Source organism: Sinohyriopsis cumingii, chromosome 10 (assembly GCF_028554795.1).
Source record: "Sinohyriopsis cumingii isolate HCF-2022 chromosome 10, ASM2855479v2, whole genome shotgun sequence".
Lineage (NCBI taxonomy): Eukaryota > Metazoa > Mollusca > Bivalvia > Unionida > Unionidae > Sinohyriopsis > Sinohyriopsis cumingii.
In genome coordinates this window covers 23086479-23113631 of record NC_142970.1, presented here as the reverse complement: position 1 = coordinate 23113631, position 27153 = coordinate 23086479, and the positions used below count along the sequence as shown (strand labels likewise).

The window sequence follows — 27153 nt, the reverse complement described above, 5'->3', positions numbered from 1 at the left end:
ATGTCCCACCACTGAAGGTGTCCTTGTCGGATCTGTGCCTAAAGAGGAAAGTTATGCGTCTCTGTGTTAAGCAGTAAAAAAGCAAACCAAATATCATTGAAACCATGATAATTTTTTAATCAAAACACAGATTAACAGTTTGCAAGTGTGCACGGAAAAGAAACTGCTAACCCTTTTGTGGAAGTTATATATATATATTTATATACATAGAGAGAGAGAAAGACATACAGACAGACAGAGAGGGAGAGATAAATATGTACTTATTTGTGCTTGAAAATATTGTAACAATTGTGAGCTGATTTTTAGTATAGCATTATTGTCCACATTTTACAGTAGGTATATTGCTCAAAAAATAGAAAATAAATTTATAAATGAAAAAATGAACATTAGTAAATCATGTAAGATTAATTTATTTATTTCTATGATTTGCCAACTAAACCTATTACATTTCAAGAGCTTTTGATTGATTGTCTTTTAATAGAATAAGAAAAATCTGCTTGGATTTTAATTTGAAATCAATGATGGTTGGTGTCATTGTCATACGTAATACAGAATGTTAAAATAGTTATTGTTCTGACTGAGTAAATAATACAGTTAAGAACAAGAAAAAACTAAATTATTTATATGTAACATTGCTACTCTTTTAGGTTTATGTTGCTGCATTTGCTGTCAGTAGTTACGCCAGCTCATGTTATCGTGCTGGTTATAAACCATTCAACCCTTTGCTTGGGGAGACTTATGAATGTGTCAGGGAGGACAAGGGATGGAGATTCATTGCTGAACAGGTAACATGTAAAATTATTTTGTTGAAAAAAGACAAAAATAAGCTGTGCTTCATTATAGGGTGGTAGTTTGGGGTTTTAACTGACTTCGTTATGAGTTGGTAGTTTGGGTCCATAATGACTTAATTATAGTGGGGCAGTTTGGTCTGTAACTGACTTCATTATAGGGTGGCCTATAACTGACTTCATTATAGGGTGGTAGTTTGGTCTATAACTGACTTCATTATAGGGTGGTAGTTTGGTCTATAATTGACTTCATTATAGGGTGGTAGTTTGGTCTATAGTTGACTTCATTATAGGGTGATAGTTTGGTCTATAACTGACTTCATTATAAGGTGGTGGTACAGTCTATAACTGACTTAATTATAAGGTGTTGGTTTGGTCTATAACTGACTTCATTATAAGGTGGTAGTTTGGTCTATGACTTATTATAAGGTTGTAGTTTGGTCTATAGTTGACTTCATCATAGGGTGGTAGTTTGGTTTATAACTTCATTATAGGGTGGTAGTTTGGTCCTTAACTTCATTATAAGGTTTTGGTTGGGTCTATAGCTGACTTCATTATAAGGTGGTAGTTTGGTCTATGACTTCATTATAAGGTGGTAGTTTGGTCTATAGTTGACTTCATCATAGGGTGGTAGTTTGGGTCTATAATTGAATGTGTTATATACCAAACTGCCCTATAACATGAATGATTGAAAATTGGATGAATGCATATATGTACATTTATATGAGAAAGTTGGTGCATGAGTGGATAAACAAAATGTCACTGATATGTACTGTACAGTCGACTCCGGTTAATTGCACAGCCTCGGGCCCGTTACGAGACTGTGCAGTTAAACGGAGTGTGCAGTTAACCGAAGTACAGTACAGTACAGCTTTAAATCAGCACGGTAAAAATATAGGTGAAGAATAACGTATAAAGATGATTAGAATCCACTCTTTCAATGTTTACTTAAATGAAACAAGGGTCTACAATGAACAGCACTAACGTCATATTGTTAAATCAAACACAATGAAATTGATGATTTCCGAAAGAAATCGGCAATTGATGTATGCACACAAGTTTTACTAATAAGTTGGTGAATTGCCGGCTCTACTTTGTAAAATGGTTCAAACAGCTCACATTCTCTCTGTTCCATGAATCTGCATAAATTCTAGAGCGACTGAATAGCGACTTTAGATGAAACCTGGTCATCTACTGCGTTGTCATCACTTCTTTCATCATTTTCTTCTTGTTTTGTCTCTGTAAGAGCTGCAACGATGGTTGAGTCCTTGATTTCACCTTATGTCTGAAGACCGTCATCTATTGCAACGTATGATTGTTCCCAGGCTATTGCTCCCCGATGGGCGGGAATATACATGTATCTACCACCTATACCACCTATGGCATCCTTTACATGTCAATCATTTACAAAGTCGCATTTACCGGCTTAATTGTCGGCTTATTTGAAGCGCTACAGCAGTGGACTGGCAATAACTGATCCTGACTATACATTGTGCAGTTAACCGGAGTAAAATTTTAATGAATTATGTGCCACGGGCAGAACATTTATCATGCTATTATTCGGAGTGTGCATTTAAGCGAAGTGCAGTTATCGGAAGTTTGTTCCCATTGAAAAGCATTGGGAAAAAATGGGACCTGCGTGACTACGTGCAGTTATCCGGAGTGTGCAGTTAACCGATGTGCAGTTAAGTGGAGTTGACTGTAATATTATAAGTTTAAGTTAATGTATTTGTAAAATAGTATTAACAGCTGCCTTTTAATGACCTAAAGACTTTTTGTTAACATTATTTTTATTTGCCTTACTATTAATTCATCTTTAAAAAAATGCTGTAGAAAGTTGATTTGTAAATGTTTTAGGCATTTCATTTTGGTCTTGTCTGTCAATGGCAAGACATGTATCAGTGTTGATGATGGCAGATATGTTGTTGTTAACAGTGGTCCTACATAACAGTTAAAGTTTTTGAGCATTGTATATCAATGACTTTATTCAGTTGGATCTTTGTTATTATTATATGTCTGCAATGTGTATGCTGATATACTGGGGTTCCAGGTACATTGCAGGATCCATATTATGCCAGTGTACCTGAATATGCCTAGATTCCAATTGTACTGTTTGTGTTATCATTCTGCTTATGTACCCTGATATGTCAAGTTTGCAGAATCAAACACAAAATTTGTTCTCTGTGCTACGTTTCACTGTCGGACTCTAGTCCAACATACCTATCTGATCTCACCCATGTGTACACACCAGCAAGATACTTATGCTCCTCTTCTGACAGTTGTATACTCATTATTCCAAGTATGAAAACAAAGTCATGTGGACAGCGTTCTTTTGCATACCAGGGCCCAGCAACGTGGAATGAATTGCCCACTGAACTTGGACACAAAGACACCGTGATCCCATTCAAGAGTGCTCTTAAAACTCACTTATTTCGACTGCAATAACAAACTTAAAGACCTAATAATGTTTCCTACCTGAAATATTATCAACATGTTTTTTATTTTTTAACGTTTTTCTAATTTCATGGTGTTTGTTTTTGTAATAATATTATTATATGTTTTTTTATCTTATAGGTGTTGTCTAATGTTGTAAAGCGCTTAGAGCTTCTAAAGATTAGGCGATATACAAAGTCCTCATTATTATTATTATTATTATTGCCTGTGTTAATATTATGCCATTACACTCTATTATACCAGGATTTCAGATGTATTGCCTGTGACATATTTCAGATTCCATTATTTTTTTCTCTCTATTAGCATTATGCCATTGTACCCTGGTAAGCCAGACTTCCAGGTGTATTGCCTGTGTCAGCATTATGCCATTGTACCCTGATAGGCCAGAATTCCAGGTGTATTGCCTGTGTCAGCATTATGTCAGAATTCCAGGTGTATTTCCCATGTCAACATTATATCATTGTATCCTATTATGTCAGAATTCTGGGTGTATTGCTTGTGTCAGCATTATGTCAGAATTCCAGGTGTATTGCCTGTGTCAGCATTATGCCATAATTACAGGTGTATTTCCCATGTCAACATTATATCATTGTATCCTATTATGTCAGAATTCCGGGTGTATTGCCTGTGTCAGCATTATGTCAGAATTCCAGGTGTATTGTCTGTGTCAGCATTATGCCATAATTACAGGTGTATTTCCCATGTCAACATTATTTCATTGTATCCTATTATGCCAGAATTCCAGACGTATTGCTCATGTCAACATTATGTAATTTTACCCTGAGGATTCCAGATGTTATGTGTATGTCAAGTTTATAGTAGTCATAGAATTTCTGTCTAACATGGAGGTATTTTATTGCAGGTCAGCCATCATCCACCTATCTCAGCATGCTACTGTGACTCTAAGAACTTTCTTCTCTGGCAAGGTGAGTAAAACTCTGTTTCCTGGATGTATATTATCTATCTCACCTTGTCATTAAAAATAAAACATTATTATTTGGAATTGTATGAGTAGTCTCACACTTACATGGAACTGTGTTAGCAGGCCATCCTTATCAGTAAGTATGGCTCTATCATGTGGAAGTTTATTAGCAGTCATACCTTGTCAATAAGCAAGACACTATTATGTGGTAGTATATTAGCTGTCCAAACGTGTCAGTATGACACTATCATGTGGAAATGTATTAGTTCTTGCATCTTTTGAATAAGCAATATACTGTTACCTAGAAACACCACCTTGTCAGCCAGAAAAATGCTGCTCTCAGAAAGTGTATTCATTTTTCCTCCATGTAAGTAAGCGAAACACTGTTATCTGGAAGAGTATTGGCAGTCCCACTCTGTCAGTAAACAAAACACTGTTATCTGGAAGAGTATTGTTAGTCCCACCCTGTCAGTAAACAAAACACTGTTATCTGGAAGAGTATTGGCAGTCCCACTGTGTCATAGTGTTATATGGAGGTGTATTAGTTGTACCACTTTGTCACAATTTATGTGGAAGTGTATTAGTAGCCCCACCCTGTCAATAAACAAAATGATGTTATCTAGAAGATTATTGGTTGTTCCACATTGTCACAATTTATCTGGAAGTGTATTAGTAGCCCCACCTTGTCAGTAAACAAAATGATGTTATCTAGAAGATTATTGGTTGTTCCACATTATCACAATTTATGTGGAAGTGTATTAGTAGCCCCACCCTGTCAATAAACAAAATGATGTTATCTGGAAGATTATTGGTTGTTCCACTTTGTCACAATTTATCTGGAAGTATATTAGTAGCCCCACCTTGTCAGTAAACAAAATGATGTTATCTAGAAGATTATTGGTTGTTCCACATTGTCACAATTTATGTGGAAGTGTATTAGTAGCCCCACCCTGTCAATAAACAAAATGATGTTATCTAGAAGATTATTGGTTGTTCCACATTGTCACAATTTATCTGGAAGTGTATTAGTAGCCCCACCTTGTCAGTAAACAAAATGATGTTATCTAGAAGATGATTGGTTGTTCCACATTGTCACAATTTATCTGGAAGTGTATTAGTAGCCCCACCCTGTCAATAAACAAAATGATGTTATCTAGAAGATTATTGGTTGTTCCACATTGTCACAATTTATCTGGAAGTGTATTAGTAGCCCCACCATGTCAGTAAACAAAATGATGTTATCTAGAAGATTATTGGTTGTTCCACATTGTCACAATTTATCTGGAAGTGTATTAGTAGCCCCACCCTGTCAATAAACAAAATGATGTTATCTAGAAGATTATTGGTTGTTCCACATTGTCACAATTTATGTGGAAGTGTATTAGTAGCCCCACCCTGTCAATAAACAAAATGATGTTATCTGGAAGATTATTGGTTGTTCCACTTTGTCACAATTTATCTGGAAGTATATTAGTAGCCCCACCTTGTCAGTAAACAAAATTATGTTATCTAGAAGATTATTGGTTTTCCCACTTTTTCAGAGTTTTATCTGGAAGTATAACAGTAGATCTATTGTTATTTATATGTATCTAGTGTCTCTTTATCCATTTTGGTGGGAAGGTCTTTCATTTTATGCTAAATTTGAGGTATCAAAAGTTACACAGTGAAAACTAGATCAAATAAGAAATGAAAAAGATAAAAAGATGTAGTAAATAATGACTCTAATATTATGGAAAGTATTACTTTACTGATAATTTATGTTGAAGAAATAAATGAGTAAAATTATGCACTTTTGGGATAATTATTAAAATGTCATAGAGCAGGTAATGAAAGCCAAGCTAGAGCAAATAGCAGAACTACATGTAATAATTTCAAACTTGAAAGGTGCTTTAATGTATTTCATAAGAGTAAAAAAAAATTGAGTAGGTCCATGTTACCATATATATTTGGTCAGGCTCAGCAAGGATTGAATAGGTCAAGGTTACATGCATTTGATAAGGTTCAGCAAGGATTGAAAAGGTCAAGGTTACATGCATTTGTTATGGTGTATTTGTTATGGTTCAGTAAGGGTTTGAATAGGTAATGGTTACTTGCTTTGTTTGTTTGTTTGTTGTGGGGTTTAACGCCATTTTGCAGCACAAGATAGGCTATACATGGTGGCCAGTATTAATGGTGGAGGAAGAACCCAGGAAAACCCTGGAAAGAACCACCAATCCATGAGAAGCTACTGGCAAGCTTTCTCACATACCCATGTAGGCCTAACCAGAGACTTGAACCCATGCAGACAGAGATGAGATGGCAGTGATCCGTAATGGTGAGCACTTTAGACCACTCTGCCACGCGGGGCCCCAAGGTTACATGCATTTGGTATGGTTCACTATAGGGTTAAATGATTGTGGTTGGTTATTTATTGATGCGTAAATTTTACCTAATCATTTAGTAACAATTTACACATTGATAAATACCCCACCATGATCATATAATACACAGCCCCATCTTCGTTAGTGAAGAGGGTAGATTTTTATGTTGTGTAATATATGGTAGAGTGTCAGAACAGGTCAAGGCAGTTCTCTAAGGAGCTTGATATGATTATTTGCTTTTATGGGTTATGTATTTTATGCAGTTTGTTGCTAACAGACATGTTTGATATTTCAAAATATCTGTTTAGTTAAGAAAACTGTAGGTATTTGGTGAAACCTTGGCCTGATCTGTCTATGAATTACACATCTGCAGATCTGGGTCTTTGTTGTTCATGTTCTGTACATGAATTACTTGTCTGCAGATCTGGGTCTGTGTTGCTCATGATCTGTCAATGAATTATTTGTCTGCAGATCTGGGTCTGTGTTGTTCATGATCTGTCCATGAATTACACATCTGCAGATCTGGCTCAGTGTTGTTCATGATCTTTCCGTGAATTACACATCTGCAGATCTGGGTCTGTGTTGTTCATGATCTGTCAATGAATTACTTGTCTGCAGATCTGGGTCTTTGTTGTTTATGATCTGTCCATGAATTACACATCAGCAGATCTGGGTATTTGTTCATGTTCTGTACATGAATTACTTGTCTGCAGATCTGGGTCTGTGCTCAAGATCTGTCAACGAATTACTTGTCTGCAGATCTAGGTCTGTGCTCATGATCTGGCAATGAATTGTCTGTAGATCTGGGTCTGTGCTCATGATCTGTCAATGAATTACTTGTCAGCAGATTTGGGTCTGTGCTCATGATCTGTCATTGAATTACTTGTCTGCAGATCTGGGTCTGTGCTCATGATCTGTCAATGAATTACATGTCTGCAGATCTGGATCTGTGATCATGATCTGTCAATGAATTACATGTCTGCAGATCTAGGTCTGTGCTCATGATCTGTCAATGAATTACTTGCCCACAGATCTGGGTCCATGTTGTTCATGACCTATCCATGAATTACATGTCTGCAGATCTTTGTTTGTGTTGTTTATGGATTTGTGTAGATGATACGCAGACTGTATAAAACTGGTAAGCATCATTGTTAGCAATGTTTTGTTGCAAATCTTTTGGCTAGTCATGCAGAATTTTAAATCACTTGTGCTCACGTCATTAAATCCACAACTAAAAATGTGTTATTTCTTATTTTCCCCTGTTACAGATATAAGAATAAAGACCAAGTTCTGGGGAAAGTCAATGGAGATTCAGCCAGTGGGCCATGTCAATCTCTTTCTGCCAAAGTAAGTAACCTGTCAGGGACAGATGAATACTTTAATTCCTATTACTCCATGAGCCTTTATGTCCACGTCTTTATAGAGAGCTTGTACTATGATCAGTTCAGTCTATCACATAACTTCATGTCTCACATATTGTATTTCTACTCAGTAACTTTTGAAGAACTTGATGGACTTGAACAAAATTTGTAATAATGCTTTATAAGTTTGCTTTTCATTGCATTTCAGACAAGTTTATGGAGTAATGGCCCTTGTTTGAATTAAACCTTCCTCTTCAATTTCATTCCATTCAATCATTTTTTAGCGACTTCATAATGAAATTAAATTTGGCATGAGGTTTTTCCTCAACATTTGATCTAGTTTAGTTTTCATCATGTTTGGGCAGAATGTTTGAAGGTAGGGCCCATCTTTCATGAATAACATTGCCATTCATTTTTGTGTCTCTTTGATTACACTTTGAAAGGACTTGATGGATTCAAGCCAAATTTGATTTGAGACTTTGCACACCACTCTGGTGGTGTAAGTGGTTAGAGTGTCTGCCTCGGATGCAGGAGGTTCACATCCTTGGCCGAGTCATACCAAAGTCTTATAAAAATGGTACTAGCGGCTGCCTTGCTTGGCACTCAACATTAAGAGGTTAGTGTTAGGACTGGTCGATCTGGAGTCAGGAGGATGATGGGGTGGGACATGTTGTCGCATGTCTGTGGCATGATGCCCCAGTGCTAGACATAACTATTAAACTGCCACACTGCCGACATCATATCAGTATGATTCAAATTGTTAAAGCTATGTTAAAAATCAAAATCACACACACACACACACACTGAGAATTTACCTTAAGATACAGGTAAAGTCTATTTTCACTATTTACTTACAAAATGTTTGGAGTTATGGCCCCTGATTGTTTTTCAATCTGCTTTTTAATTTCTGCTTAATGCATGAAAAACTTCATGGATCGAAACCAAGTTTGGTACGATGCTTTGTACTGTGAAAATCTAACTCAGATTTGACTTTGATAAATTTCCTATATCAGTATCATGTGAACTAATTTCTAGCTTATACAGTTATTTTTCTTCTTACAATAAATAAAATGGGGCAATTTTTAAAAATTAGGTACAGTTTTAAAGACTCCTTTTCATTTGTGAAATAAATAAATAAATATAAACATCTTCAGCATGTAAATTATCCAGAATCACAAGCAGAATCTTTGTGTAATTCAAAGAAATTATGTGACAACACTTGCTTTGGATCCAGTTTAGAAAACTATCATGTACAACAACTCTATTATTTAGAACAATCCCTTACAAATGTTAGATACAGTCTCCAGAATAGTTACACAAAAACAGAATTGATTATTTGGAAATTTTGCCATTAAATGTGCTACTTAATCTAAATGCAGTTGGCTAATGTAAATGCAATTGGCTAAGATTAGAAAAACATAATGCCTGATACAAAATTGAGTTTCCAATAAAATCCAGAAATGTTTTTGTTGCTACAATTTTATGCACCTGTTCTACTTGAAATCAGCAAAGTTTATGAGACTTAAGTTATTTTTTATAATAGAAATATTTGAATTGGCTAATTTAAATTATGCTATGAAATTCACGAGTCCTTCTGGTCTTTGAAAGAGGTTGATCTTTGTTATGCAAAGGCCATAACATGTCTGTCTATTTCTGATTTTGCTTATGCACAAAACTTGAGTTGTCCACCATCTACAGTTAGGAGCTGTTTTTTGCTGTTGCCAGTGCTATCTCTTATAACGTGTACCATGGATGGATTTAGAAGCAGCAGTTGTATGCTGTTGTCAGTATTATTTCATATCATGGATTAAATGAGTGGATTTATAAAGGAGCAGTTGTATGCTGTTTTCCATGTTATCTCTTTTAATGGACAAAATAGATAGACTTGGAAGAGCAGTTGTATGATGCTGTTAGTGTTATCTTGTGTAATATATGGTAAATTAGTTGTATGTTAGTGTTATCTTGTTTAATGTGTGATTGATTAGTTGTATGTCAGTGTTATCTTGTATAATATATGGCAAATTAGTTGTAAGTCAGTGTTATCTTGTATAATATATGGTACATTAGTCAACTGTCCCTGTTATCTTGTATAATGTATGGTAAATTTAGTTGACTGTCCATGTTATCTTGTATAATATATGGTAAATTTGTTTTATGTCAGTGTTATCTCATATAATATATGGTAAATTTGTTGTATGCAGTGTTATCTTGTGTAAAATATATGGTACATTTAGTTGACTGTCAGTGTTATGTCTTATAATATATGGTAAATTATTTGTCATTGTTATATGATACAATTAATTGACCATAAGTGTCATCTCTTATAACATTTGGTAAAATTAGTTGAATGTCAGCTTCTCCATTTTCACCATTTTCTCTTAATTTGAATTCAGATTCAATGAGCATTACAGGTGGAACAAGGTGACCACCTGTGTCCACAACTTACTCGGAGGCCAGAGATGGGTTGACCAGTTTGGAGAGATGACCATCTCTAATGGAGGAATCATATGTAAACTGACCTTCACTAAGGTGAGTTTTGATACCAACAGAATTACCTGACCTTAGGTCAAAGCCATAGTCCTACAAAAACACATTGTTTAGAGCAAGTTAAAAAAACAAGAACAACAATGTACTAAACAATAGATTAACTACATTCATGCATTCATAATGTCTCACATGTATATATTCATATTCATGCCTTGTGTGCATACATTCATGATGTCTTGCATGTATGCATTTATAATTTCTTATATGTTCTCTGACACTGTTCATAAAAGAGACTCCAGACCTTAGGAAATGATTGACACTAGAATGTAAATATGCAAAATTTGTTAGAATTCAGATCCATTTCCTGAGTTTGAGTTGCTGACATTTTTGATCTGCCGACCCTAAACCATTGGGTTAAAGGTAGGGAGGTGAGTTAGTGGCCTCAGTGTTATGACTTAAAAAATGCTGAGGTTTTCATTCACATCTTGAAATAATTTAGATCATTATTAGTACTATAAGCTTTCCATAAGGTTTCTTGCAAGCATTAATTAAAACAAAAATGTATTTCTTGTTTCATTTCAAGCAATGTTCTAAGCCAAGGAATGATACATTCATTCTGTGGTATAGAATGTTACAATAACGTAAACATTAAGGTGAAAAATGTACTGATGAATATATCACCTGTATTTTCTAAAAAGTAGGGAAAAATACCTTTAAAAAGTGGTCAAAGATGCCAGGTGATCAATGGAACTTTTATAAAAGCTAGTTGTTTGAAACATTTGGAAATGGACAAAATCTAAAGTCATGGTTGCTGTTGTTTTCAGGCTTGATGCCATTTTTCAGCACAAATAGGCTATATATGGCAGCCAGTATAAATGGTGGAGGAAGAACCTGGGAAAACCCTGGAAAGAACCACTGACCTATGAAAAGCTACCGGCAGGCTTTCTCACATACCTACATTGGCCTAATCCAAGTAGAGTAGAACAAGATACCTGATACAACAGGGTTTCCAAATGAGTAGAACATGATGCCTGATAGCAGAGGGTTTCCAAATGAGTAGAACATGATGCCTGATAGCAGAGGGTTTCCAGATTAGTAGAACAAGATGCCTCATAGCAGAAGGTTTCCAAATGAGTAGAACAAGATGCTTGATAACAGATGGTTTCCAAATGAGTAGAACAAGATAATACCTGTGCTTTAGGATGGTCAGGATTATGCTTTACGGTGAAGAAAGACAGTAGTAAGGAACCTGCATGTGATGACAGAAAGAGAATATATGTCTTATTGGAGGGGCAGTGGTATACTTTAAATGGAGGAAAGACCATTGTAAGGAACTTGCATGGGCTGAAGCACCTTTTGAACATACCATTGCAGAGCTACCTACCATTACAATTTTATGACTCTTCATAGTGATTCGTGTACTCAGTTCATATGCAAAAAAAAAATCATGAATTCCCAAATTCTCAATTGGCTTAGATCAGGAATAAAATAGCCTTTATACCGTTAAGTGCTAGTTATATCAGCAGTGTGCTGATAATGATCCCATAGTCATGATTTTTGTAGAACTATATTGAATTGGCCCTGTTGCAAGGATTTTAATGTATTTTAATCTATATTTATATTAGGAGTTTTTCAAATACTCATGTAGAAAACTGGGGCCTAACTGGATCTTACAAAAAATGGTGCATATATATATATATATATATATATATATATATATATATATATATATATATATATATATATATATATAACAGCTTTGAATTCTTCAAACAAACACTCAATGATGACAGCTTTTTCAAAGAATTTGATTAAAATGAGATTATTGTATGTGGGTAGCTGTTGTAAGAAGTACCCATGCAAATTTGTTTTGCCTGTAAGCCAGGTCGAAATTGGGTGAAATTGCTGAATTATAAGGTCAATTTATTTAAGACACATGACTTGCCAGTTGAATCCAGTTTACTGTAGCATTTTTTGAAAAAGGCTGTTTTAACAGCAAACAATGTTGGCTGCTTTCGGAATAGACAAATGTAGGAATTTGTGAGATATTTAAAAAACCATTCACATGAAGATGCACTTGTTTGAATTTTTCTTCAAGCAGCGTGGACATTCTACAGTATCAGACTAGAATAAATTTGAATAAATTTGTTCCATTTTAGTGTGATTTTATACCTTGTTTTCTGTTCTCAGTTTTATTAAGATCTTAGGACTAAATCTAGATTCTGTTTGGAAATTTTGTTCATTCATTTTCACTGCTCTCTGTGATTCCACGATCTTTTATATTTTTTTTTTGACATCGCATCTTCTGGATTAACTCTGTTTTGTAATTAAGATACAGTTAAAATGTCTTCACAACCAAGGAAAGAGAAATGTATTCCCCAAAAAGTGATGTTTTGTTTGGAATACAGCAAAAATAGGCCTGGCATTGAGCCATCAAATATTAACATATATCATGCTTTTTGCAGACAGTGTGCCTCCAGGTTTAGCATTGGACATGGTGCCAGAGACAATGTGAAGTAATGTGTGTGTGTGATTTTGATTTTTAACATAGCTTTAACAATTTTTCAGTCATATCGTTACAAAATCCGCAGTGTGGCAGTTTATATTGATGCCTAGCACTGGGGCATCATGTCACATACATAAGGCAAGATGTACCACCCAGTCACATTATCCTGACACCAGGCCGACCAGTCCTAACACAAACCTCTTAATGCTGAGTGCCAAGCGAGGCAGCTGTTAGTACCATTTTTGCAAGTCTTTGGTATAACTCAGCCAGGGATCGAACACACGACCTCCTGCATCCGAGACAAATGTGAAGTAGTACGTTACTAGCAAAAAGCGGATAGCTATTATGAGATTAATAGCACCCAGCAGATCTCATCTCTGGAATAATTTAAGCCCTCAAATGAAGACCTGCAAGATGCTGAGGCATTGTTTGGGAGGTTTTTAGTTGAACATAACCTGCCTTTCTCTGTTGGAGATCATGCTAAACCTATGGTAAAAAAAATGTTCTCTAACTCTTAAGATCACGTTGAAATTTTCCTGTGGGAGACCCAAAAGTGTAATAATATAGAAAGCAATGTCAGAGAACCTGCAGGCAAGCAGCTTGTATCTTTTGAAAAGAAATTTAGCATAGACCAGTTGAGGAAGTTCAAGTCTGCCACAGCATCATATCTTGAAATTTTCCTGTGGAAGACCCAAAAGCGTAACAATAGTGAAAGCAATGTTGGTGAACCTGCAGGCAAGCTGCTTGAATCTTTTGAAAACAAATTTAGCATAGCCCAGTTGAGGAAGTTCAAGTGTGCCACAGTTTCATATCTTGACACATAGCCATAAGAACAAGTGAAGTTTGTGTATATCAGTAATTAGGACTGCAATATATTTGTACATGTATATAGTGTCAATAATGAGTTTAACTATGGGATTTTCATATAATACAAAATACTGACCATCAAAGTGGATGGAGCTAGTGTTAATGTAGTTTTTACTAATTATTTTTAAAATTCAATGCTTTTTATGATTTATTTTCACAGAATGCTAGTCTGGAGGGTTGGCCTTTGATATGTAATATTGACTAATTTTCAGAGTTGATCTATTTCAGGCAAGCAACATCTACCAAGTTCAGAAAAGACATGAAGTATATGGACACATTCTAAACCCAGAAGGAAGAGTTGTCCATCACTTGTTTGGCAAATGGAATGAAGCTCTCTACTGTGGTCAGGCACAGTCAGCCAGATGCATTTGGAGACCAGGTATGAAAATGCTGACATTTTTTTTTCTTTCAGTTCTTTCTTTTAGATGATGTAATTTCCTTCAGACCTACAGTGATGTGCCAAAAATGATATAATGTAAAGTTACCAATGTTGACATCATGAATACTTTACAATTTCAAAACAGACTATCTCAAAAGCTGATTGTTAAACTTATGTGCAGTTTCTTGTATCTTGTACAATGACCTTTGTACATGAAAAGATTCTTTAAGTCTTTAGAAATAGTGGTGTAAAAAGCTTTGTGTTTTGTGATGGATGTCTGAACAGCCTGCACCTCCTTTAGTAGATCTTGTTGAGATTTATTTGCATAGGGATATTGTCAGTCTGGTCTGACTTGTATAAATGAATCCTTTAAGTCATTGCTGCTTGGGTAGTCAGGTTGTCTTTGGTGCTTACCTTTACTGATCACTCATATCAGTCTGCAGTGGTTCATGTCTTGGCTCATCAACAGAAATAATGATCAGCATGTATATCCTATCATGTACAGGAAATGGTGTGAAACCCACAACACAAATCATAATCTTCTTAGTCATTTTTTTCAGTTATATCAATGTTAAGCGACTGTGATGATGATTCAAGATTTTCAGTATTGTTTTCTGACTGCTCCAGTGGCCAAGTGGTTAGATCTTCCACCTCGGATGCATGAGGTCGTGGATTTGAACCCTGGTCAAGTCATACCAAAGACTTATAAAAATGGTAATAGCATCTGCCTCACTTGGCACTCAGCACTAAAAGGTTAGTGTTAGGACTGGTTGACCTGGTGTCAGGATTGTGTGACTGGGTGGGACAATATGCTACATGCCTGGAGCATGATGCTTCAGTGCTAGAGACCACTATAAACTGTCTCACTGCAGACATCATAGTTATATGAGCGAAACTCAAGGAAAGTGTAGTTTGGTATTTGTATGACATACTTAAGAAACAATAACAGCTACAGCAGCAGTTTAAAAGGTAGACAGATGTAGCTCTACAATGATACCAAATAATCTGGAAGTTCTAGTTGCACTACAAAATACAAAGGGAAAAACCTCATTTTTTGGACCAGATTTTTTTCCACCCAAACTTTGCCCGTGGTCAGAATCCAGTTTAGTGTCTGGATTTTAGACTGTTTGGTCTCAGATCTAAGGCAGACTAGTATGAACTGCAAACAGACAGATGAACCTTTGCAAAAAAGTAGGATAAGATGGGCATTTGGAATAAAGAGTGCTCTCCATACAAAAATAATGGGTCCATTAAGCTAAAAAAAAAAAGAACTCCATCTTTTACCCATCTGCACATGCGCAAGCCAAATAGCCAATGAAAAACGATGTTTCTAACACAACTAGGCATTATGTTATTGGAAAATCACCTGAAAGTTGAGGGTTTATTCAGAAATAGCTTTCAAAATGTGTTTCCTACTCAAATTTCAGGCGAAAACGACAAAAACCTCCAGGGGTTAATGTGTTAAATCCACTTTTATGGAGATCAACCATTAAATCCACATTTGTGGAGATCAACCATTAAATCCACTTTTATGGAGATTAACCATTAAATCCACTTTTATGGAGATTAACCATTAAATCCACTTTTATGGAGATCAACCATTAAATCCACATTTGTGGAGATCAGCCATTAAATCCACTTTTATGGAGATCAACCATTAAATCCACTTTTATGGAGATTAACCATTAGATTCACTTTTATGGAGATTGATTGCTAAGTTATACATTTTATAGTGCCATTTAATTATTTATAGCTGATTTATACTTTTGATTTTCCCATTTGACTATTGATCTCTAAATAATTGTTTTATACATTTTATGTTGCCATTGACAGTTGATTGCTAAGTCATACATTTTATGTTGTCATTTGACTATTTTATTCCTATCAAACCATTTACATAGTTGTTGGATACATTCCTTGTGTCAGATGTGCTTTACATTTATCTGAATCACACAACAGATTATAACAAACGTCTATTAACTCCTGAACTTGAGTAATAGCAGTACAGTTTACACATATTCATCCACGTGTAGAATTAGCATTATAATGAAGTTGGAGAAAGAGATCTTAGTTTACAGTTCATTATGAAAACACGATGCACACAGGTCCATGAATCACAGATAATAGATTTTAAGTCTTGTAACAAAAATAAACTGTGACATGTTTATTAGATTTCTGTGCTTATTTACCATTAATTCATGTTTAAATTATTAACCCATTTGATATGTGCCAAACATTGTTACAACATTAGACTTGAGCAGTATTTCTGAAAAATCTAAGATGGCAGATGTAAACCATTTTATTTTTACAAGGTCAGTTTTAATGGCACATTTGTTAATGGCAATATGTTACTGAGGAAATGTGAGCTACTTGTCTTTCCCAAATGGCACACTGAGGCAGCTGACCCAACCTGACATGGTATCTTGATATTTCCAGTAACAATTTGTAGCAATTATTTGAATAGAAGCCACATACTTTCAGTTATATTTTAGCAAGGTGACTGGGTTACAACAAATATTGTGTACATGTTTGTTGTCCTAGATCAGGGGTCTCAAACACGCATTCCACAGACTGCATGTGGCATGCCAAGCCGTATCCTGTGGCCTGCAAAATAATTGGCATCACAAGGTGTCATGAGAGATACATGTGGTGCTGCCCTTGGACCATCGAAAATGCCCAAATATGGCCATCAGGGTGGTTTGAGTTTGAGACCCCTATCCTAGAGGATGCTAAAGCTTGTGACAGGATTCTGTTTAATGATTTGACACTGTTTTTGACATTAATGTTTCCTTGTCCTAACACCATGCTAGGCGATGTGTCTTCAACATTAGCATAACATGTGGATCGGGATGGTACATCCACTCAGGACAGTAGGAATCTGCTGATATCCATACAGAACTCAGCCTCTAACTTTTCCTGACACTTGTCATTGAGCGGGCATTAATTTAGAGACTGGTTTTCCTGACACTTGCCAATAAGCAGGCATTATCTCAGTGACTGGATTTTCTTGACACTTGTCAATAAGCAGGCATTATCTCAGTGACTGGTTTTTCCTGATCCATGTCAAAAAGCAGGCATTATCTCAGTAACTAATTTTTCCTGACACTTGTCAATAAGCAGGCATTATCTCTTTGTCAGAGTTTTTTCCTGATACTTGTCAATGTTGAGGCATTATATTTTAACTGAATTTTCCTGACACTTGTCAATAAACAGGCTTTATCACAGTGATTAATTTTTTTCCTGACACTTGTCAATCTCGGTGACTGATTTTCTATGGCGGACCCAAGGTAGAGGCTTCAAACTTGGGGATATAACAAAGGGTAGTAAAACAATGTGCACAAAGATTTTTGAGTTTGGATCCATCTGCGTGAGGTGGTGGTAGGGACACTTATTTGAATCAAAGTGTATTTAGTGATGACTGTGAAAAGCATGGGTATGATTCTGTTTTGCCACAGACTACTTGTTATGGAATGAATACATATAGAAATGGCAGAATTACATTTAAATATTTTGTCCTGCATTTTCAGGCATTCTTGAAAACCAGAAATTGCAATAGAGGTAATGTGACTTGATGAACTTGTATTGAATCTAATGTGAAAAACATGTTTCAGTGGGAACTAATTTAAATATCTTACTGGTTAATTTGTACACAAAGTGTATGCATTGGCCATTTTCATTCATGTCTGTGAAGTCACTTCTGCTTTACATGTTACTAAACTGCAGAATGTTTAATGATGTCACATGCTTTAGTAATTTCTTTGTTAATTTAGTGTTGGACATAATACAAGTGGAGTTAATGTATTTTGGGTTATGAGCCCAGGATCACTGTCCAAGGTTTTGGGTTATGACCCAAGGATCACTGTCCAAAGTTTTGGGTTATGACCCCAGGATCACTGTCCAAGTTTTGGGTTATGACCCCAGGATCACTCTCCAAGGTTGGGAGAGCAAGTAAAATATATAAAAGTAGAGGAATTTGCAGCGTCATGCCATTAAAGTTGCTCTAATTATTTATTACTAGTAGCTTCAGGTTGTCTTCATTCTTAACAGGGGCCATGCCAGATAACCATGAACTGTACTATGGCTTTACAAGATTTGCAATAGAACTGAATGAAATCCTGCCTGATGAATCTCGCCAACTTCCACCCACAGACTCAAGATTCCGACCTGATCAAAGGTAATCCATAGTTTAGATAGTTTTACTTACATCTCATGGTGATTTTACAATTTATTGTGTAGTTTAAACTCGTCAGAGTCATCTGTCCTCAGGAGAAACCATTGAAAGCCTACTTTATGCAGCCATATCTTCATTTCAGCCATTTTTTCATTAAAATTTTTTTTTTTTAAATTTCCTTTTTCTTTCTCCAGTTTTATATTTTAAGTTTTTATCAAAATATTTTTACTTCTTAAAAGGTGTGAAAATGTCTGTACTTAAAAATTTTCTTCAATTATTATTCTTAGTTTAATTCCATCATATCCCAAAAATGAAGTAAAAGGTGTCTGAAAATTTTTTAAAATAAAATCCTGAAGAATTGTATGAAAGTCTGTTTATTTTGATGCATTTTTATAATCAAGATTGTTAGAGGAAGGAAATATTAACGGAGCAGAGGAGGAGAAGAAACGAGTGGAGCACTTGCAGAGAGAACGGAGGAAGGAAGCAACCAACCACCAGTCACGATGGTTCAAGTAATTATCATCAATTTTTTTTGTCATCAAGTCTTGTTGTCATCAATTTTTTAAAAATCAAATCTTGCAATAAGAGGTGGAAAAGAAGTGGAACATGTTTTATTTTAGGTATTTGCGGACATCTTACTGAAGTGGATAAAGTTTGAACTGGAATAAGTCAGTATAAGAAGTCTGCATAAACTACCAGTATTGTCCTCAAATTCTGAAAAAAAACTGCATTAATTTGTATTAAATTGTTATTGATTCATTTACCATTCTAAAACTAAAATTCAATAAATCTCTCTTGCTCAACATCACAGGGATGATTATAACATCACAAGGAGGATTATGACATAACAAGGTGTGTTATAAAATGACAGAGTTGATTATAACATTACAAGGAGGATTATGACATAACAAAGTGTGTTATAAAATGACAGTTGATTATAACATTACAAGGAGGATTATGATATAACAAGGTGGGTTATAAAATGACAGAGTTGATTATAACATCACAAGGAGGATTAGTGACATAACAAGGTGTGTTATAAAATGACAGAGTTGATTATAACATTACAAGGAGGATTATGACATAACAAAGTGTGTTATGAAATGACAGAGTTGATTATAACATCACAAGGAGGATTAGTGACATAACAAGATGTGTTATAAAATGACAGAGTTGATTATAACATCACAAGGAGGATTATGACATAACAAGGTGTATTATAAAATGACAGAGTTGATTATAACATCACAAGGAGGATTATGACATAACAAGGTGGGTTATAGAATCACAGGGTTGATTATAACATTACAAGAATTACTATAACATCACAAGGTGGATTATGACATCAAAAGATGGGTTATAAATTCACAAGATGGATTATAACATTGCAAAGAAGTTTATAACATCACAGTTGTGTATTTCTGTAGCTTTGTTGCTGTAGATTTACATTAATCAGATTGAAGGTAATATTTAGAAATTTGAAACAAAGGTTTTGGTCACATATTTTGTTTTCTTCTTTCTTTTGTCAATGTGATCATATTATTTGAGTGTAAGAATAGATAATAGATTTTCACAAATGGAACATGATACATGTCACTGAAGTGCGCAGGTAAATGGCAGTTTTCATATTACCTGTTCAGACATTGATATGGTTACATCAGGGAAAAAAAACTAATGAGACATATTTTGCTCTTTCATTTTAATTGAAATATGATATTGACTTTAGTTAATAAGTTACACACAATACTTTCTGTATGGCAATATTCAGGATTTATAGTCTTGATATGAATCTGTGTAGGATTTATAGTCCTTAATATGAATCTGTGTAGGATTTATAGTCCTTAATATACATATGTGTAGGATTTATAGTCCGTAATATGAATATGTGTAGGATTTATAGTCCTTAATGTGAATCTGTGTAGGATTTATAGTCCTTAATATGAATATGTGTAGGATTTATAGTCCTTAATATACATATGTGTAGGATTTATAGTCCATAATATGAATATGTGTAGGACTTATAGTCCTTAATATGAATCTATGTAGGATTTATAGTCCTTAATATGCATGCATTTTAGGATAAGAACATTTCACAGTAGGTACAAATTATGCATCATACAATATGTTTTGCCAATATTTGATGTAGAATTGCTATCCCAAGAATGGAATTTTCCAGTCCACCACAGTTGTTATCCCGACTGTGGAATTTTGATGCATAATGATAGATGGTTATCCTAAAGGAGGAATTTTCCAATATAACAGAACTGTTATCCGAAGGGTGGAATTTTCCAATCCAGCATTGATACATAATGAAAGATTGTTATATCAAGGGTGGAATTTTCCAGTCCAACATGGACACATATAGAAAGATTTGTTGTCTTGCACTCCTGGCTATAAAGGTGATAAATTGTGCAGTCACTGCAGATTAGGCACTAAAGGGACAAATATGGATGAAAAATATTGCCCTATTTAGATAAACGGTAAGGTGTTTGGTTTGCATCCAGAAAGTTTTTATTTGACTTGAAACTGGTGCAGATAAGCACTGATTTGAAAGCAATAGAATAATGGAAGATTGTCATGACGTCATGTAGATGGTGACATTGTACAAGTAAGTAAAAATGGCTATTTTGATGTCATGTGATATTGTACAAATAGCTATTATGATGTCATCTGACATTGTACAAATGGCCATTTTGATGTCATTTGACATTGTACAAGCAAGTAAAGATGGCTATTTTGATGTCATTTGACATTGTACAAGTAAGTAAAAATGGCTATCTTAATGTCATGTGACATTGTACAGGCAAGTAAAATGGCTATCTTAATGTCATTTGACATTGTACAGGCAAGCAAAATGGCTCTTTTGATGTCATTTGACACAAGAAAGAAGTCATGTGAGGAAGATAGTGAAATACTCCACCATTGTTTTGAATATAATGGTCATGCACGTATAAGAATGTGTACAAATCCTGATTTTTCTTTTTACAGGAAAGTTGGTGAAGACGGACACGAAAGATATGAATATATTGGAAAATATTGGGAGATGAAAAAGGATCCAGGTTTTATGAAAATGACATTTGTAAAGCTCTGGTAATGCCAAAGTGTCACTGTGATACAATAGAACAACTGAATGAGACTGTTTATGTCTTTGTTATGTAATGCAATATTCCTCATGTAAGGAATAGGGCATTCTGTATGTGACATAGAGGGGGAAGTGGTAACTTTAGAATATTTTTTCAAGTTCTGAACGTTTATATTTCATCATATTTATTTATCATACAAATTGTATCATAGCCTTATGGAGGAGTCAGGGTACAGCGATTATCGTGCTTTTTATAATAAAGATTGCTTTAAAGACCAATTTATTGAGCAGTGTAATGAAGGAATCAGTATATTATTATGGAATGTACAATTCTGTACTATGCTATTGATCTGTTTTATATATTGATCAATGTAGGAGTTGTTTTTCTATGAGAAATGCAAGGTCACAATTGTTAGATCTTTGAAAGTGAATATTAGGTCACAATTATTAAATTTTTAGATGTGAATGCAAGTCGATTTTAAACTACAATGAATTTGGAAACCACTTTCTGTTAAATTAAAAAGGGTAATTATTTATATGTGTCTTTCTAGATCTCTGTCTTTAATGCTGTCAAAGATGATTTAGCTTTCTGACCGATGTATGTGATACATTCTGTTAAACAACAGCGTAAAATGTCTGGTTAAAGACGGGATTGCTAGGCAATTTCATTTTACTATGGCTGCAATTTGCAATTAAATATTGGTTAGGTAAGTCAAACAAACAAATATTTAAATATAAATTTCCATAATTAAATATTAGCAGCTGTTTTTAACAGTTTGACTTTCTGGGATGAATCTTCCAGGAAAATGAAAAATATGTGAACAATGATGTCAATTTAATTTAGACTTTTGTTGCTTAGTAAAATGTAGGTACCAACATGGTAGATTTGTAAATTGTTTGACTTTATTGGGTATGTGTAACTTAACCATTATGAATTATGTTGAACATGGGAGAGATATAGAACTTATCTCAATATAATTCAGACTGATTGTTGATTGGTAATAATGAATTAATTAAATTTCAACCGATTCCCAGCACTAATACGAGCCCAAATATGAACAGTGTGGACCCAGGTTAACTGGGAATTCCTAACACCAATGCATACCCAGGTGTGTACAATTTAGATCCAAAATTACTGGGAAATCCCAACACTAATGTATACCTGGGTGTGGCCAGTTTAGATCCACCATTGGGAATTCCTAACACTAATGCATATGCAGGAATGAACACTGTTGACCTAGGTCAAATGATACGTAGTGTTATATCCTACATAGAATGAATACACACAAAACCCAGTATATTAAGGTGTGATCCCAGCAGATCCGATCAGTATAGCATGGTTTGCATTATACATAGTAAATACTGAAGATGCATTTTGTCACAGAAACTAAATGTAATGATCACTTTGATGTCTATGTACTGGTTTACTTTTTTGCAGCTGTCAGTATGCCGATCAACACACTTAAATTATCTCAGTGTTAAAGTCAATATACTTGGTAAACAAAAGTTATGGCTTGACAAAATGATGTCCACTTCACCTCTTGTTAAATTAGTATTTGCTATCTCATCATTGACTGAATTTAGTTGCTGTCATATAAACAGACTTATAAATTATAGGATTATATGTAAAATATATGGAGATAGATATTTAATAATATTATAACCAGGAAAGATGTATTTATATGATGTTAAAATTTTGTATTCTGTCAGTTTTATCTTTATCTTCAAGAATTAACCATTATTGTTTATTTTCAAATTGATTATCATCCAAGTATAGGATTCGGTAATATTTATCTTTACATGTTTTGGAAGTTAACTTAAAAATGGCACTGTCTGGCTGAGATTGTGTTGATGAGCTGTTAAAACATATATATATATATATATATACACACACATGCATGCTTTATGCTTCATTTGTATTCTGTTGATTGAAAATGGTCCTTATCTTTGTAGACATCTGGAGATTCTGCATTTTTCTAAGATAATTTATAGTTCATCTTTTGTTAATTACATGTGGAAATTCAAATAATTATAAAGTATTTTTAGTTAAACATCAGACCTGCCTACACTTAGAATTTAACTGTTAGTCTTACAAAAAGGACCTTTCATGTATGGACTTACATAATACAAGTAAACATTAGGGAAATATAATTGTTGTCATAAAATCCAGATACAGGCTTGTCTTGTGTTTGATTCAGTTATGGATTTCATATTAGGTTCATTGAAGTTGATCAGGGAACCAGCCTGACTTTACAGCAGTGCATCAGATGCTTTAAACTGCACACATTTCATGCAAAACATCTGCATTATCAAGCTGTTGTTTATAAAAAAATTTAAAATGGCATCCAACAAGCTACACTTATTAAAGACGATAGAGTCAATAAGCCTGTTAAGAAGTTTACATTTGACTTATTGGGCATCATGTGTTCATTTGAGTATGTTTCATGAAAGGATAGATGATTGTTATTGCCACATGAAATTGAAAAAGAAAAGCTGAGAACTTTGTCAGCTTGAGAGGTGGCAAGAATCCCTGGACTCATTAGAGTTTCAAACTGTAGTTTGTGAAACTGTACTGGACTTAAATAAGGTCTGAATATACTTCACAAACATTTTGGTTGAAAATAATGGTTACATTGCTGCATCAGTCTTGAATGTCCTTTGATCTTTTTTAAATGCATGTTTTCCAAACTGACAATAGTGGTACATAATATTTTGTTACACCTTACTGAAAATTGGTCTAACGTATGGAAATAAATCAACTGCATTAAAGAGAAGGACATGTTGGCATTGGCAAGTCTGAGACATGTCCATCATAAATAATATACTGAGTACCTTTAAACAAGAAACATTGTTTACCTTTTGACTGTCATTTTCAGTTTGCTGATGGAAACATTGAGGAATAGATGGAGAGAAAATCCATTACATTTTTCCAAAATATTGACTTACTGAACATGTTTGGGTCTGTTAGTTTTGCTTTATGCATTTGGTTGGAAGATCACATTCGTGTTTGACCCCAGTGCTTAATGCATTTGGTTGGAAGATTACATTCATGTTTGACCCCAAAGCTTAATGTATTTGGTTGGAAGATTACGTTCATGTTTGACCCCAATGCTTAATATAGATATATAATGGTTTAAACTGAATAATTATTCTAAGAATATGCATGTGTCACCCCAATAACTGCTCTAGAGATGTACATGTTGGAAACCAGTAATTAGTGTAGGGATAATCATATTTGAACCAAATAATTAATATAGGGGTATACGTACTTTAATCAAGTAATCATGGGCATGTTTTTAATAGCATTGTTATATTTTGTATTTTTTCTGTTAATAACCTTTATCCAAGAATAAAATGTAAAAACATAACTAGCAGAAGGTAAATTTTTTAATTAGCTAATTATTAGAGTGATCTTCCTAAATATATCAAACAGATAAGGTATTGTGTTTTAATATAGTGGACTTCCTCAACATATCAAACAGATAAGGTAATATGTTTGAATATAGTGGACTTCCTCAACATATTAAAACAAATAAGGTAATTAATGTACATGAATATAGTGGACTTCCTAAACATATCATACAGACCAGGTATTGTACTTGAATATAGTGGACTTCCTCAACATATCAAAAACAGATAAGGTAATATACTAAAATATAGTGGACTTCCTCAACATATCAAACAGATAAGGTAATGTACTCAAATATAGTGGACTTCCTAAACATATCAAGCAGATCAGTTAATGTACTCAAATATAGTGGACTTCTTCAACATATCAAACAGATAAGGTAATGTACTCAAATATAGTGGACTTCCTAAACATATAAAGCAGATAAGTTATTGTACTCTGATATAGTGGACTTCTTCAACATATCAAACAGATAAGGTAATCTACATGAATGTAGTGGACATCCTAAACATATCAAGCAGATCAGTTATTGTACTCTGATATAGTGGACTTCCTAAACATATCAAACAGATAAGGTAATATACTCAAATATAGTGGACTTCCTCAGCATATCAAGCAGATAAGGTAATGTACTCAAATATAGTGGACTTCCTAAACATATCAAGCAGATAAGTTATTGTACTCTGATATAGTGGACTTCTTCAACATATCAAACAAATAAGGTAATGTACATGAATATAGTGGACTTCCGTACATATCATATTGACCAGGTAATGTACTTGAATAAGATCGAAAATTACATTTATTTTAGTCTTTGTTTTGTGCCAGACAAAATTTCAGAATGTTAGCCTGCAAGTAAGAGAAACAAATATCAATGAAAACATGGCCTTCTTAGTGATATAATTATTGTCAAAAGCAGAAGATATAAACATATGCAGAAATAGAATAACATACAAGATAAGGAAGTCAGTAATCAAGGAAACATCAAGTAAATTGTCAGTATTTATGGTAATTATCATTAATCAAATGACACATAACTGGGGCCCTGAGTGGCCGAGTGGTCTAAAGCGCTGTCCGTTACGGATCACTGCCATCTCACCTCTGTCTGCGTGGGTTTGAGTCTAGGATTTGGCCAATGTGGGTATGTGAGAAAGCTTGCCAGTAGCTTCTTGAGGGTCGGTGGTTCTTTCCGGGGATTTCCCGGATTCTTCCTCCACCATTAATAGTGGCCGCCATGTCTAGCCTATCGTGTGCTGGAAAATGGTGTTAAACTCTACAACAACAACAACTAACATAACTAATAATGGACAAATCATGGATACCTATTATACATCTGCAGTAAATGATAGCAAATGAACTGCAAGATGACATTTTATTGTATTTGTATTCTTTGTCTGAATTACTAAAATCTACCATCATATATGCACAAAGAAACCAAAGAAAAACACAACTTTGGAAACACAGACTGAATTTTGTTGAGGATATTTCTGAAGGAACACGAGACTAAAAATCTAAAACCTGGACGTTAAATTATGGGTTCTGGCAAGTGGCAAAGTTTAGTTGTATAAAAAAATCAGGTTTCAGAAATTATGTATTTTGTAATGCAAGTAGAAAGTCCAGATTATTTGGTTCCATTTTAGAGCTACATCTGTCTACTTGTCTGCAATATCACACATGTTATATGACCTTGATGCTACAGAACTCAGAAATAGGGTACAGCCTCATCACAGCTAATGGTGGCACTTGGATTTAATGAGTTAAAATTGTTCATTTACACAGATTTACAAACATTTTGATTCTCACAATGCAAGATAAAAATCATTAAAAACATATGACAGTTCATTCTTTGACTGATTACCCTATTCTCAAGGTCATAGTCGTAGAAAATTTGCATTCATGTTTTGGCTAAAGCTTTTTCATTTCCTTATATTTCCAAATTCCTTGATAGATTGTCATTATAATTGGCATTAATCTTAAGGAATCTGACATTCATTGTGAAACATGCTCATTCTTCTCCATTACCATAAGGTCAAGGTCAGTCAAAACATTTGTGCTTAGGTTTCCTTATTTGCTGTATATCTGAAACCCATTGCTAAATTTTCTTCATTCTTTGGACGAATCACTCTTGCTCACCACTTTAACCTTGGGATCATTGTCACAGTTCCTTCACCCAATGATTGATTTTCTTCAAACTCTGGATTAATAATTATGAAGCTAAGCCAATTCATGCTACAGATCTGTGAGATACTTGCTCAACCATTTGATTGTGACACCAAGGTCATATGGGACCCTGAGTGGCCGAGTGGTCTAAAGCGCTCACCGTTCTGGATCACTGCCATCTCACCTCTGTCTGCGTATGTTCGAGTC

The 27153-nt window shown here is 34.6% G+C and overlaps 1 protein-coding gene across 3 annotated transcripts in view; it reads left to right on the top strand.

The window, feature by feature from the left end:
* The window catches only part of LOC149789717 (oxysterol-binding protein-related protein 6-like), a 122854-nt gene that overhangs the window by 81340 nt on the left and 14361 nt on the right, over window positions 1-27153 (top strand). For all 3 annotated transcript variants that reach the window (XM_089971728.1, XM_089971729.1, XM_089971726.1), the window contains exons 17-24: window positions 648-785; window positions 4105-4168; window positions 7793-7871; window positions 10279-10414; window positions 13974-14124; window positions 18172-18298; window positions 18697-18807; window positions 21284-27063. In XM_089971728.1, coding sequence (XP_089827854.1) covers window positions 648-785; window positions 4105-4168; window positions 7793-7871; window positions 10279-10414; window positions 13974-14124; window positions 18172-18298; window positions 18697-18807; window positions 21284-21389 — 912 coding nt within the window. In that variant the 3' untranslated portion in view covers window positions 21390-27063. The remainder of the gene's footprint in view (window positions 1-647; window positions 786-4104; window positions 4169-7792; window positions 7872-10278; window positions 10415-13973; window positions 14125-18171; window positions 18299-18696; window positions 18808-21283; window positions 27064-27153) is intronic.